The sequence below is a fragment of the Buceros rhinoceros genome, unplaced genomic scaffold, assembly GCF_000710305.1.
Source record: "Buceros rhinoceros silvestris isolate BGI_N320 unplaced genomic scaffold, ASM71030v1 scaffold12470, whole genome shotgun sequence".
NCBI lineage: Eukaryota > Metazoa > Chordata > Aves > Bucerotiformes > Bucerotidae > Buceros > Buceros rhinoceros.
Window position 1 is genome coordinate 34558 of NW_010391490.1, and position 15664 is coordinate 50221.

General features: G+C 39.8%; 1 protein-coding gene across 1 annotated transcript in view; it reads right to left on the reverse strand.

Annotated features, from left to right (window-relative positions):
- Positions 1 to 4007: 4007 nt before the first annotated feature.
- LOC104498574 (versican core protein-like) overlaps positions 4008 to 15664 on the reverse strand; it is an 84192-nt gene continuing 72535 nt past the window's right edge. Inside the window, exons 11-13 of the mRNA XM_010141976.1 lie at positions 7158 to 7302; positions 5478 to 5660; positions 4008 to 5051 (exon numbers count right to left, since the gene is read on the reverse strand). Of these exons, the coding sequence (XP_010140278.1) occupies positions 4921 to 5051; positions 5478 to 5660; positions 7158 to 7302 (459 nt within the window). The 3' untranslated portion in view covers positions 4008 to 4920. The remainder of the gene's footprint in view (positions 5052 to 5477; positions 5661 to 7157; positions 7303 to 15664) is intronic.

Here is a 15664-nt window from a genome sequence, read left to right on the forward strand (position 1 = left end):
TTCCTGCTTACTGTCAGGAACACAAGTTGCATGTTTTCTCTGAAAAAGAATACATTTGCCATCATGCATTAACACAGTTGCACTGAACCTAGAGATTTTCCCAGTCATTTTTGGTATGCAACACCTTGAACACTTCCTGGTGAAGGAGAAATTTCCTACCTCGAGAGCTGAAGTCTACAGACAGTTTGAGTCGTCTTCTGCCTCTGGGGGACAGGATATCATGTTGCTAGCCTTTTAACTGAGCAAAGAACACAACACCCTTTACCATACCATCTGGACTAAGAAATAGCCCAGCTTCACACCAGAAGTGTTTCATACCCCTCTGCCTACAAATGCCACTGAGGTTCACAGAACTGCTTAGAAGCCCTAGGAGGCATCTTTGCAGCTGCTGCTCCTTCAGCTGCCCTACTCATGCTGAGGAGGAACCATACAGGGTTGGGGTTTTTTTGGTGAGACAGAACAACAGATGTCCCTGCCCATGGTAAGGGGATTGTAACTAGATGATCTTCAAGATCCCTACCAACCTGAAACCGTCTATGATTCTACGAAGGCTTCTTTGCAGACAAAAATACAGTGCTTCCAAATGCAAAAAGTCAACATTTGCGATGTGGAAATAAGGAAAAAAACTTCAACCCCCAAACTTAGCAGAGGTGCAGAGCTTCACTGAAGATTTAATTACATTGACAAGTCATGCTTTTAGCAGGATCCAGGTTTTCGAAAGTAACATAATAGCATTTATGGTGGTAGCTGCTCCTCCTTCTCCTGCTTCACTTCCTTCTTGATCACCCCAGGCTGCTGTGCTGCTGAGATTTTTACAGCCTAAATTTGCACAAGCTGTTGCAGTTTTAGTCTCGCGTTGCCACTGAATGTCTCTGCTTGCATGTGCTGGCTCCTGCATGTGCTCAGAAAAAAGATGTTGCCTACAGAAATGAAGACTTTTTGCTTTAGTAAGAATTACAGACATAGACCTTAACCTTAGCCATAAGTTGAACCTCAGACAATGTTCTTTCAGTTACTGCCCTGGCAAAGCAGTATCTGCCAGCAAAGCCCTCTGTGAAGACCACCCTCTCCATCAGCAGTCCCTTGCCAGCCTGTTTGTACCTTGCTGGCCCACCTGCTGCACTTCCAGGGACTGTGTTTTCTTCTCAATGGTTCATCTATCCCCGGTCTCTAAAGAGTTGCTACTTGCAGTGACATCTCTGTCAAGAAAGAGCCCACAAAATTCCATGTCCCTTAAGGACATCTGCCACCAGGGGGCTGTCTCTTATTCTCTCGCTTCAAAGTTGTGCATCTTTCAGCGTGTATCTGGACTACAGGAATGTTTCCACTAACCATGCCCTTCTCTTGCTATTTGAGAAGCTCTGCCAAAATGGGTGGCCCGTCTTATTTCTATCCTGTGTGGTGCTAACCTCTGCAGGAGGTGAACTCCGTGCTCTGAGGTTCATGCTGGGAAGTCAACACCTGACAATATCTGAAGGGATAGGAAGATGATCACAATAACAATAGCCAGTCTGCAGAGGTTGTCACGAAGTCTGCACACAAAATGCATCTGCTCTCATGTGGCATTTTGAGCTCAGTGCACAAACCTGCAGCCCAAGCCTTGGCTGAACCAGACACTCCATGTGCTGCTGGCCACCCAATGTGGTGCAGTGCACATCTGAACTCCTCTAAGTTAATGACTTTGCCTAACAATGCCCCATCCTCTCCTAACCCTTCCATCTCCTAGTCTACAGCTGTTTCTGCATGCTCTTAAATGTCTAACAGTGTGTTGGTAGAGACAAACTGTTTAAGACTTATGCAACAGGAGAAAATCACTACAGGAAAAACACTCTGATACTTGCTTTGCCTGTACATGTAAAGCACAATCTAAAGCGGACACTTCTCTGTCTGCAGTAGATGCAGGGTTACTTTGAAAAATAAATTAAAATGAATTCTGGTTTGACTTAAAAGGCAAGAAAATCTGTATTTAACTCTTTGAGTTTTGTTTTCTATCCCTGTTCTCCAATCTCAGAACAATTCCACGTACTGGAGTTCAGAGATGCTCCAGCGATCACTGTGATAACACCCTCTCTTTGAAGCAGACCTAACTTTGTGATATAAGGGGATGCATTTTTCAACCAGTTCATATTGGAGCATTGGGGGTTTATATCAGCATTAGAAAAAGTCTCCAGAGCTGAGTAAGTTCCATATTCTGTCTAAATAAACAAGCATGGGTAACAGGTCTTTTTGGTTGTTTTTTTTTTTTTAATAAGGAATGTTGTCAGTCCTATTTTATTATGCATAATAGAAGGAGGTGAAAAAAAGTCAATATAAGCACTGTATCTAACCTATTTAAAACTACAATCACAATGTTATCTGAATGCCTTACAACATTGTTTAAATCCAACAAGTAGACAAGAAAACAACAAATCTATGCAGGGTTTTTTATACATATGGTGAGAAAGTTTGAAAAGCATTAAAATATATTTTCTGTTCTGTATGTTTCTGGTACAAGGAAGTGATGTGTAGAATACTGTATATTTATGAGCAGAGCCTTGACTTATACAAGCAATAATCAACTTCAAAACATACAATGCATATCTTAAAATATCCCCTAGAGCTGCTCATATAAAGTCAAATCCATCACCTACTAAAGTTCAGCCAGCTGACTCTCTTTGACTCCGGTGGGCACTTGACTAGGTCCATGATAATTGTGAAGTACCTGACAGCTTAGTTGTATTCATATGAAAAAAATCACATTGCATAGATTTAAACAGGAAGACATGCAATAACAAGACAAGTCACAGTATAGCTAAACCTTGTTTCTTTGGTGAAACAGAAGCAGATATAAAAGTTACAAAGATTTTAGACTTTCATTCACAAAAAACCAGACATTCACATTATACACTATACAAGGTAATAATATAAATAGAGAATTATGTGCATTGTTTGGGGGCGAGGGGTACAGAATGAACCAGCCAACACAGTGACGCAGTGCCATGCTGAATGCAAGAAGGTTGGGTAAACTCAAGGGAGCAGTCACTGCAATTTCTTAAGAGGTGTTGTCTGGAACTGTGGTTTCTGGTCCCAATGAGCTATGGCAAAGTCACTCCACAGGCAGCTCTGCCTAGTACAAACTCCTACATGTTGGCTGGGTTTCTATTCTTTTCCCTTTCAACTTTTTGCATCATATCCCCACGCTAGCACAAAGGCGTAAACCTCCCATCTGTGTCTGTATTTGTAATGTTATTTTAAAAGGTTTATCATAGAGAACTTACTGTTCTTTATTTTCCCTTTGTTGTTGTTGTTGCTTGGTTTTTTTATGTCCTGTGCCCAAAGGTGTGCAAGGCACTTTGCAGAAATAACAGTCCTTTCTGTGGAGAGGTTGTTTTAAACATTACCTTCTACACTTACTGTACACATCCAGGTCAGTCGTCGAGCTGACCAGGGTAAGAAATCACAATAGAAAACTCCTACGTTCACACTGCACCAACTACAACCTATAATCTCTTTGCACACACTTCTTTCTAGAAAGCCAAGATGCTGATTCTTCTGTAAGTCACACCGTTCTCACCCATCTAACCGCAAACAAATGATCCTGTTTAGCAGGAGTTTTGTTCTCCAGGGAAATAGCAGTTGAACTAAAAGATGGTTCCAAAGTGGAGCTCAGGGGCTAATACTGCACTGGTGAGCTCTTTTAATCTTCTTTGCGTGGGTAAAATAACATCCAATAAATTAAATCAGTATGGCTTACTTCATTTATTTATGTACGCTTCACAGCTGCAGCATTCATACACAAACATTCATTACTTTATAAAAAGATTAAAAAATGGTTATATATACAAAATTATTTACTTTTTTGATTTTTGTTTGTTTTTTACAAAAAAAAAAATCCCCCAAACACCAGGTCTATCTCCATTTTAGAATGGAGAGACCTGTAATATAGACCTTGTGGTTAATGTCGTAAAAGTAAATTTTTTTCTTTTTTTTTTTTACAAAAAAAAAAATCCCCCAAACACCAGGTCTATCTCCATTTTAGAATGGAGAGACCTGTAATATAGACCTTGTGGTTAATGTCGTAAAAGTAAATTTTTTTCTTTTTTTTCTTCCATTTTATCTTTTCGAAAAAGTGGCCCTGTTTGATAAAGTTAATGTATTAGCACTTGGATTTTTACAGGCCCTCCTTGTGGTACAAAACTCCTCCATGCAGTCCTGTCTCATGAATGGTGAAGCTGGAATGGAGAGCAGAAAAAAAGTTCCACATTGCAGTCCCTAGTTCATGCCTCTTGCCACTTTTATGTGCTCTGTCTAAACTTAGCATCACATGGACTCAAACTGCACCTTGGATGGGAATTGGCACAGTTACCATTTAAAAAAAAAAAAAAAAAGTCATGTCACTTTTGTGTTTATCTTCACCTGATAACAGCAAATCTCAGTCAGCGAAATTATTTCAACCATTTCCAGCCTAGGTAAACAACATAAAAATAACGTCATAAATGACTCAAGACCTCTGAGGCCATTCTAACCATAAATATGCCTGAAATTAGTGTGACTTTTCATTTTATATACAGGATTTTAAAAACAACACACAATTAAACAATATTAAAATCATCTTATTTACATTTTCATTGGTGCTAAATTCGAGCTGTTTAAATATTGCAGAAGGTTGGTTCATATCATCAAATGGTCCACACTGATGGCATATAGAAAAGTAATAATCTTTATAGGCTGGAAATGGTTTCCTTTTATCCCCATAAGCACTTCTCCTTTTTTTTCATTTTTAGATTTTCTGATAAACACCATACTTTTGCAAAATGCATTGTGAATACCGCAGTCCATAGTTTCAAAACAGTTTGATAATACTCCTATAAGTGATAGAAAAGGCACAGAAAGTTATGACTTTGGCTGAAATGGTGGAAATCCCCATTCACCATTTAGCTCTCAGCGCCTTGAGTCCTGCCATGTCCTGATCCAGCGATGATAGTGTTTTGACGAATTTAACGATGATCCCTTTCCTGATGCCGAATGTTTATAGTAGTATTTCTTAGAGTAAGTCCTTTGGTATGTGGATGCTGCAATGAGAATGAGGAAAAGAGGGAAATTAAAAATTATGATTGGGCTGGCTGTACTTTGCATTACAGTTCCATTTATTCTTGATTAATTAGAAGGTTTAAAAATGATTAACTGGTACTATCACTGTGTTACAGACAGAAGCATCTCTTACACACAGTTAGACCACACTGGCAGAAAGGATTGTTAGTGTTACTAGGAACCTGTTGATTTCCAGGGCTTTATAAGTGTGGCTTCTGTAAAAACAGAAATGGAACATTTTCATTAGCTTTGGAGGCCTGAGGCTTTTTTCTACAGACACAGTGAGCAGTATTGCTGTCATAATCCATCCTATGAGATCTGCGCTTCTCTTAAAATATATGTTTGTTATTTATTGATCTTAAATTAGCCTATTGTTTCTGATCCTGGTTTGCTTTCAAAGAACTCACGATTCATGCAAGTAATTTTAGGCATATCCCATCTTCCATTTCCTTGACACCGGATGGTTGGAATATGACGCTGGATGAAACCATCTTTGCAGTGATATCTAATAAGAGAGTTGATCTCATAACGAGGTTTCATCTTCCCAAAGGTTTTTGCATTTTCCACAACAGGAGGCTGACCGCAAGCAACTGAAAGGAAGAGAGAACATAACCCAAAACATCAGTTTGTAAATGCACTTCTGAATATGGTACTGACCTCTAAACCCTGGCTAAGGGAAGATGTCAAGGGACCTCAGTTAGTCTCCCAAGAGACGCATCGAAATACAGACAAGGAAATTAGTCTTTTCTTGTAGACCAAGAACAGTAACGATGAAAATTGAAAAACTGAAGATAGCATGGGGAGTATTGCCTTTCTGTTTTAAATTTCTGATGTAAATTTGAGCCAAAAAGTTGGCAAACTCATATGACTAAGTGATTTTCACTGGAAAGCTGCAAAACCTGAACACCAGCTAAGTTATTACTTCTTATTATTAATAATTTAAGAAAAAAGTCTGATTTTCAATATTTCTCGTGTCTTCTTCAACAACAGGCTATTTAAAGTACTTAAAACTGTTTTATCTGTCAAGGCCCAGAGAATATGCTAACAAAATTTGTACGTGGTAATTGAGAACAATGGAGTGCACACAAGATTTTGGCTGCTTCTTTACTTTCACAGCCTGAAGAGGCAGAAGCAATTCCTGAAGTATTGCTGTACAGCTCCTGGTGACAGTCAAGCTTCCTGTATGAGCTCTAACAGTATATAAACCAAATGTGCTTTTCAGGTTCCAGTGGTGCCATTAATCTAGATGGCTTTGGAAAAGAGGAAGACAAAAGTCAGCATTACTTGATGGGTGAAAAGCATGCTCAACTGAAGCTGAAAAGCTAACCCCAGAAGAGAAACCTCTGGCGAGAACTTATTGCAGCCTTCCAGAAATTAAAGGGGGCCTATAAGGAAGGTGGGGACAAGTCTTTTCAGCAAAGCCTGTTGTGACAGGTCAAAGGGTGATGGCTTTAAACTGAAAGAGGAGACATTTAGAATAGATTAAGGAAGAAAATTTTTATGGTGAGGGTGGTGAGACACTGGCACAGGTTGCCAGAGAGGTGGTAAATGCTCCAATCCCTGGAAACATTCCAGGTCAGGCTGAATGCGGCTCTGAACAACAAGATCTTGTTGAAGTCCCTGCTCACTGCAGGGAGTTGGTCTAGATGAGCTTTATAGGTCCCTTCCAATCCAAACCATTGTATGATTCTATGATACCAATGGTCAGCTGCCTGCTCTGAGTGCCCACTAACATTCTGCTGCCCCTATGCTTCACAGTGATGCCATCCCAGTAAAAGAAGAGTTGGCAATATTTTCATGTTATGCAAGTAGACAAGGCCTGCCAGGCACATGAGTCCCTCTTTTGCTGAGATCTGTACCTAAGAATAAATTTGGCTGGTTCTAAGAGTTTCAACTGTGTACACTTCTGTGCTTGACTCAAGAACAGATTAAGTGGAGATGTAATAAGTAGAAACAGATGAAGAATGACTTTGTGAGGCTAACTCATTTGAGGGCTGACCATACTGATCACCAGAAATCAGCTAGACTTTGTCATATTAAGTTATAAAACTTAGAGAATTATGCCATTGTAACTGGAAAATTTGTACCTGTTCCTTTCTTGCAGGTATAGGTAAGGTGGTAATTGCATGGCACATCATTCCACTGCCCATTCTCATGCCATATTATAACAACGCAATCTTCTCCAGCAGAAAAGAAGCTGTCTGGCTGGTTTGGTCGCCAGTTCTCATATTGCTGCAGAAAAGAGGAGCAAAACCGTTAGTTCCAGTGCTGGAGTATATTTACATTCCATTTTACAGAGGAATACACAATATTACCTTTGGTGAAGAGCAACCTCAATTGTTTGATTCAGGCTGTTAAGCACAAACTAAACAAAGCTAAATTTATAATACCTTCCCAATCTATTAGCAGATTATCTCAATGGAAAAAAATATACTGATCTAACTTCTCGCGGTAAACTGATGTCAGGTGAATAAAACAAAGTGATGCAATTCAGCACAAGAAAAATCTGATCCTGAGTGTGTTGAAACACACTTTCATACGTAGACAGACATGAAGTGGAATGCCAGGAAATAGCCCATGACCCTCACTAGGCCACATCTACTAAGTGGCTAATTATAGGCAATGTTCTCAGATTCAAATTATTTATTCTCTGACCTCATTTAATGAAGTCATTCAATAGGATGACGTGCAGAATTAGGTGTAATATCAAGTGAAGGTGTCAGAATGTGCCCCCAGATCATTGCAGGTTGACATTTCCATTAAAAATGCCTAGGTGGCAGACTGAGCACACGCAGCAGCCTTTCAGCTTCAGAAAGGATGATTTAGACTCTGCTTTCTGTAAAAAAACTAACTCCAGACATCTATTAATATATATTTGAATAAACCCAGAGACTGGCACACTGATTTTAAAAGTAGAAATCTGCTTGTCAGTATGTAACAAAAAAATTCAAACCTTCAAATGGATGAAAAATATTTTTAGTGTAAAAAAAAAAAAAGTTTCTCAGCCCTACGCCTGGGACACACATCTGGCATATCAGTTTGGCCAGTCTCCGTTCTTGGGATCCAAGCTGGCTACAAAGAGGTCTGCGTTTACTTAGCTATGCTGCTTCTATCTAAAGATATGTCCCTACCCAGAGCTGGGGTTGCTGGCTGCTGGCAGGCTTGTGCTCAGCTCCGTGCATGGGCTAATCCCGCATTTATTCCACCGTAGAATGAACTCTTTCAAGGCTAAGGTCACCATTTCATAATGTCTTTTTTGGGTTAAAATTAGGGAGAATTCAGTCTTTTTCCAATCAATAAGCAAGAAAAAATAGAATTAAAGGGAGTGTAACACCAACTGAAAATCTATGCATTAGTCCCTGATAGGGGACATACAGCCTACTGTCCCTGCAGTCAGCAGAGGTGGAATAATCTTTATCCCACTTCTTATTTCATCTTGATCCCCAAAGAAGCAGAGTAATTTGAGATTAGCATAATATTACGAAAAAAAACCCGAGAAGATTTGAGAAACTGTTCCTAGCAATTTTCTTTGGGATTTCTGTAGTGTCACTCCAAAAAGAATTTAATGAAGGATAAAAATAGATATCTGAAAGAACTGGAATTCACATAAAAGCCAAACATTAACCAGGCAGTTAGCCCCTTGTATGGTCAAAATGACACTGTTTCTACAGTGCTTATATTTTCCTCAGTGCTTACATCTTTCTGTGTAGAGCTGGTCCATATGAATGTCATAAAAGTTTAGCTTTCCAATTTCTTAACTTTATTAAATAATGACTATTCCCTGCCTGGGCAAACACATTTTAGAAATAAAGTTAACATACCACACACAAGTAGTATTTACCATACCATGAATCGAAGTATGAAAAAACTGAGTTAAATACTTAACCTTTTCCTACCTCATGTCATCTTACCCATCACAGGTTTTAATTATCCAAACAATTTAACAATCATGATCTAAATAAATTTGTTCTGCTCTGAATTTATTACCGCTAATAAAATATCCCATTTTTTATGTGGAACTTACTTAATTCCATCTCTACATTTCAGTGTTTGATAGTCCTAAACTGCAATACACACTAACACGTCTACTCATGCCCAGAATTCAGCATTTCACATTAGCTTATAAATCAGAGTAAGCACAGTAGCCAAATGCCACACATATGAATCAAATTGGTTCCGCAGTGTGGGGGGTCTTCCTGCAACACCTAGTGCCAAAAAGAAAAGCAAGCTCTGCGTGATCTCCTGAGCTAGCAAGAAGGAAAACAGGGAGGAAGGAGTATGCCCATGCATGGGTGTACGTGTATTAATACGTGTATTAACGTAACATAGAATGCTCCAAGACCCCTTTTCCAAAAGGGTATTTTAAAATGGCTGCTGACCTAAAGGTCTAGCATCTTTTTACAGCAGAGCTGGTTAGGGATGCAGGAACCCAATCAGAAAAAGTCATACTACCACAACATAGAAAGCTACTGCCAGCTAAACACAGGATAGCTGAGGGCACGCCCACACTGAAGGCTTAGGCTTGCCGAAGGTACTGCCCCAGATACCTGCTCCATCTCCTCTACAGCAGGGGGCTGTGATGGACCTTCAAGAGCAGCACCGCAAAGTATAAGGCACCAAAGGAAAATTGGTGTAGTTTTCACTCACACTGCTGGGAAGTCTGTCTGAGTGTTGCGGAGATGGAGTAAATAGCAAGAAGTGATCACCTCTCACTTTCACCTCTGAGTGTCTTACTCCCCAATTCAACTGAAAAGCAGGATTTGCTAATGTAAGTCATGAACATTTGCATAGTTTTCATACTGCTCAGATGATGGGCAGCAACTTCTTAAGCTGAGGCAATCCCATCGCTTTCAAGAATATGCCCCAACACACAGACACATAGCAAAACTAAAGAAAAAAGCCAGGTTAATGGTAGAAAAGTTTGATCAATAACATCCTGACAGCAGAGGAAAGATACCATCAATCCTTGCAGCTGTTTCTTGTGGAAATGATACTAGAGAGCTGTTTGCTTCCAGAGTGTGGGAATGAAGGCTGTTTAATGGCTACTGGGGGAGTGTGAGCTGAAGGTGATTAGCAGCTTGCCAGCTCCCACCCTAAGCACGTAGACTCCTTATGCTCTTACTTGCCGTAATGACTCCAAAATTTGTGTTTGCTTTGTTGGCAGGGCTGCAACGTAATTGCAAAGGGTTGTATCTAGGCCGTGAGGTTTATTCAAGAATGTCTGATATCCTCCAGCGTGACTTGCTGTTACCTCACATCTGATACCGTCATTGCACAGATTTATTTTGGCTGAGTAACTCTGATTTTGCTGGGGTTTAGTGCCAGAATCGCTTAGCAGAGGAAGTTCCAGACTGCTGAATTGCTTTCTTAGGTCTCCACCCAGCTCTTCTGTAGTTTTTCAATTCCTTATTTAGCCACTGATAATGTAACGATACAAAAAGATTCTCACAGTTTGAGTGGAGTAAGTTGCTAGACAAATCTTGCTTTCCTCTCATGGATTACATGATTCTGGTTCCCATTTTACACTAGTGTAAATCCGGGGTGACTGTGCTATCTCCAGTAAGCACAGCAAAAGTTTAATGAGAAAGAACCAAATCCCCTAAGTCACATACTAATTTGTACAGTGTGTTTTCAAAGGTGTCCCTTACAATCTCTTATCCCAAGTGCGCTAAGCATAAAGACTCCTTTACCCTTGTAGTAAGTCCAATACGCATCTAGGTTATTCAGGTCATAATTATTCTGTTGGGAAATACTGCTCAAAACACCCTGGACACGATGCCCTTTTTAAAGTGGCTATGTCATTTAAGATCCTGCTATTTCAATGTGTTACCATCTTTTAGAGAAGTTTATTGTACAAAAAGAAAAAAAACTAACTTTATTCCTTGGCAACATGTACCATTCAGGTTTGTTTAGGCTTTATGATCACATCCAAAAAAGATCAGCCATTTTCTCAGATGAGCCAAAAACTGCTGGCATCGTTTCAGCCACCCTGCTGCTAGGTTATATCTTCATGTAAACTGTTACTGTCTCAGCAGACCAACGGAATCACACTAAGGAGCACTGTGTTTGAATTGATAAAGATGAATACATCCTTTTGCCCGACAGCACCTTTAGCAATACTCTTAGCTGCATCATTCATAAGCTATGACTTATGTTTCTGAAAACCTAAACAGAATCACAGGCTATGTTAATACGTTGAAGAAAAGCTGCTACAACCCTTTTAGTTCTCAACAGAAATACTTCCACTGGTAATCGCACAGGGGGAGTTAAAACCTATTACTACTCTGTTTTTTAAGCAATATTACCATAACTCATGTGAAGTTTACCCCTGGATTAAAACGCAAAGTACGTCCACTCTGTACATTACAATTTTAATTATGTACATGACAAAAAATGTACTTCAGAGGAAGTTTGGCCCACTACACCTTTCTCCTCCAGCTATGACTCATGCTTTGCTGAGGTGGCCATGGAGAGGGAAATTCAAATCAGTGCAGGAGGGTGAAGGCTGGAAGCACACACCTCAGGTTCAGGCAGACACCACTGCACCAGCCACTCTGCAAAACCCTCAACATCCGCGATGACAAGATGCTTGGGTTATTTTATTAAAAAAATGAGGTTTCTGTGTAATCAGGCAACTACAGGACCTAGCCTCAGGGAGAAGATTTTGGTCCGTGTATATTTATTTGATCATTTGGGAGCCATACCACTAGTCTGGTCTTGCCATCATTTCAGGGTGAAAACTGGAGCTCCTGTGAGATTCTTTGTGCTTTTAATTATACCATAATAATTAAGGAATCAGTCTTGCACAGTTTTTTTCTTGAAGCTAAAGCCTGCATTGACACATTGGATTTACTCATTCTAGCTTCCTCTGCTAGGGAAAACTGAACATTTCCTACAGAAAGAGTGCGGATGGTCCATGGGGTAGAGCTGCATCTGAGACATTCAGTTCTTCAGGCTTCCTACGTGGCGTTAGACAATGCATTTGGCTAGCTGATGCCTGGTCTGTAAAACAGTGACAATGTATTTTCTTGCCTCGCAGGAGGAGATTGGATATGATGGTTACAAAAGCCCATGAAGACATTTGATTAAGTTCCACATTTTGGGGGAGGATTTCTTTACGCAGCATTGAATTAACTCACAGCCGTAATCTGCAAGTTGGGTGACAAGCTGACTATTCACATAAACTGAGTTTAAGGAAGCTGAGAATACAGCAAGAAGTGTAAAGCAGATAACTTTATTGGCTAGTCACTACTTTTTCTCATTCACATGGCTGCTAATTGAACTGAATGAGCGTGGACTTCTCATCATGAACAAGGTCCTACCTTGTGGGAGATTTGTTACTTAAATTTTTAGATAACTAGCCGTATTTGAGGAACTAATTTCCTAATTAATAAGTAACGCACTCAGCTCTCTCAGATGCTTGCCCTGACGAGGTGAAACTACGAGTAAACACTGTCTCATCTTTGTGACTCTCATTTGGAAATTTCCACCACTACTTTATCTCCAAAAGTGCACCAAGTGGCTGAGATCAATCACTTGGATTTTGCATTCCAAAATAGTCAACAAGCACTGTGTTTAGTCAAGCCCAGCAAAATAAACTACTGATGCAAACAAAACTTTACTGCTTGACGCCCTCACTGTGTAAAGGCCAAAATCTTTCGTACATAGCTGAAGCTAGGAAATAATTTACTTGAAGTATGTCTAGTGAGATTTACAGGGCTAGTACTTTTCTATCTGAGAAAAGGTAGCATGTTTTCAGCATGTATAAATAACCTTAAATCTGTCTTGGCGCTTTTTGGAACTTCTAATTTCCAGTGTGATTTTTATTTTCTTCCTTCTGGCTGCTTCCCTATCTGATTGCTTCTTAGTGGAAGACTGATGGCAAATTAAAAAAAAAAAACAAAATGAGGGAAGATGTAGGGAATGACTGTCTGGATACTCTCTGTGCCATTTCACCTTAAAGTAAAGCAACATTTTCTGCCTGGTATCTATCACCAAACAAGCTGAAACTACAACTGGAAAGCTTATTAACTATTGTCCTCCCCATCCCTGCCCACTCCCATAACTCTGCTAAGAACAGGAATACACTTTTTTTCCCAATAGCTGACAAATTTCTAGAAATCTTTATCAGGAAAGCCCCTGAACAAGTGCCCTGCTGTGGAGGTTCTGTTAAAGTTGGATAGCTTAACTAAAAATTACACCTCGCTTTCAGTAAGTCCTGGTAATTATCCAGTTTTATAGGTTGGTAGAAGTACAACAAGATCAACACAAGGTTACAATGAGTATATGAAGCAGTTCAGAAAATCTTCATTTGTGACGCATGCTGTTATACTGCACTGATTCTGTTACATGAGACGCTCATGGGAAGTTTGAAAGGGATTGCATTTCCTTTCGGTAGAAAAAAATCAAACATTACTGTGAAGATTTGGCAATGTCTGAAATACTTCCATTAAGGTCAACTAGTATTTAAATGCATTTATACATTGATAAAGACAAGAAACTACCTTACAGCATAGGCTGTGTTTCACTTAATTTCACCCCAGCACTGCAAAGGATTTTTCTATGTAATTTTATGAATGGGACCAGTCTGAGAGAACTCACCAAAAACATTCATGAGACTATAAACTCCATTCAGTGAGTGCTTAAGTATATACCCTGCTTTAAAGACATAGGTGGTTCCCTGAACTCTGTAGGGCAGAACACATGCACAATTCAGAAACATGCTAAAATAACTTGCTGAAGGAGGGACCAAGCTAAATGTGTTGGTAAATCTTTGCTGGGAGTAACTCTAGTCAATTTGAAGATAAATGCTATGTTCAAACTAATCTACAAGTACACACAAAAATCACATGTCTTGATGCTGATATTTTGTGGATCATAGTTGAATGGCTTCCCTCAAACCCTTGATCTGAGCATTAGCTGTATGGGATTTGGGAAACTCCCAGGATCTGGATCAGGCACCCGACACTCCCCCTTACAGAGCCATCCTGTGAGCAAGACAAACTCCCAGAAGGAACTTGGCTAAAGACCTTTGCAAAAGATTTCATTTGAGAGGGTGTTTGGTAACCGAGCAGGGGGCTGTATCAAAAAGACCTTTGAATTCCTACACAACAGCTTGCAAAAAAAGGACTTCTAAATAACATACTCTCATGTATATCCGCAAATATCCTCAAATGCTGATAGCAGATTGAATAAACCGTAAGATGTATGCAATAATGAGTAAGTTGGGGAAGAAATCTAAGAAATAAAAAAAAAAATATATAGAAAAAGCTGGATGATGAAGCTGAAACAAAAAAGCACCATCAGTGCTATCTCTTGTGGATAGTTGATCGTGTGGTGGGGCAGATGACTAGCTCTGACATTTTTTCATACTACCACCAGGGTATGACAACTTTTTCCTGAGCAGCAGAAACCACTAAGCAGGGCAAGACTCGCCCACTAGATGGCAATGTCTACTCACTACTGAGCCCGCATACTAACGGTCCAGTTCCAAAATAGTAATTTTTCAGAAAAGATCTCTCTTTTATCGACTCTTTGAAAGCTAAGTGAAACCACTGGACAGAACTCCATTGACTTTTATCTGCTGTGTACCAAGTCTTCTCAGAGTAATAACTTTCTTCATGGTTCGCACACTGTATAGTTCAGTTTTGTGGGTGCTACATGTGCTGGGCTTTACAGAAGTCACCTTAGCAACAGAGGCTGGAAAATGAGTGACAAAGAACTGGTGAAATTGTCTTGCCAATGGGTAGGTGTTTTATTGTGGAAGAAAATATATGGTAGGATGTTAAATACTGGTTGTGCACTCCATGTTCTTTGGGAGTCACATTAACAATTACATATTATCAACATGATGCAAACTTCATGGGGTGTGACTTATTCTTTTTGTGCACAGCTACCAGGAAAACCCTGCACTTTGTCATTTATGTCCACAGTTACTGCAGGTTTGAAGCTGTCGAAGAGTTTTAGCCCAGAGCCAACCATAGCAAGGCTCTGAAGTAACTGCTGACGCCTCTGGTAAAAATGAGACACACCCCCATTTTGTCCAAGAGACCCTTCCTACCGCCTAAGACATACTGAACTAAAAATATACCTGTCATTAATAACATTATATAGTTCTCCTCCATTTAAATGCAGGTCAAATGAGCATTTTAAAAAGACGCTGTAATGACTGACTGCAGCACAAAACCAAAACATTTGGTAGATTTAAAATCTCTTTCTCCAAGATCCTGTGGGACATGGGCACAATGAGCTTTTTGTTTGCAGCTGACTACAGTACATTTTAGCTTGTTTGCTTTATTTAACCCTCAGAGGCAGGCTCCTTCCCTACAGTACTCCATGCTGTTTGAAGGTTTTTATGCTCAGTAAAGCTACTCTTTCTGAGAGGGGTGAGGTTACAGATTTGCTCAAGTTAGAGAACTCTGGTTTTGCCAGAATGAAACTTCTGTTTTGTTTTGCGGGTTTTGTTGTTTTTTTTTTTTTCAGTGTACCTCCCTAACACAGACAACCTGAGGTCCAGCACTGCAAAACAGAAAACATACATGGTCCGATGCCAAAGGGAAATAAAACTAACGCTAACAAAGTCTCTGGACAGTTT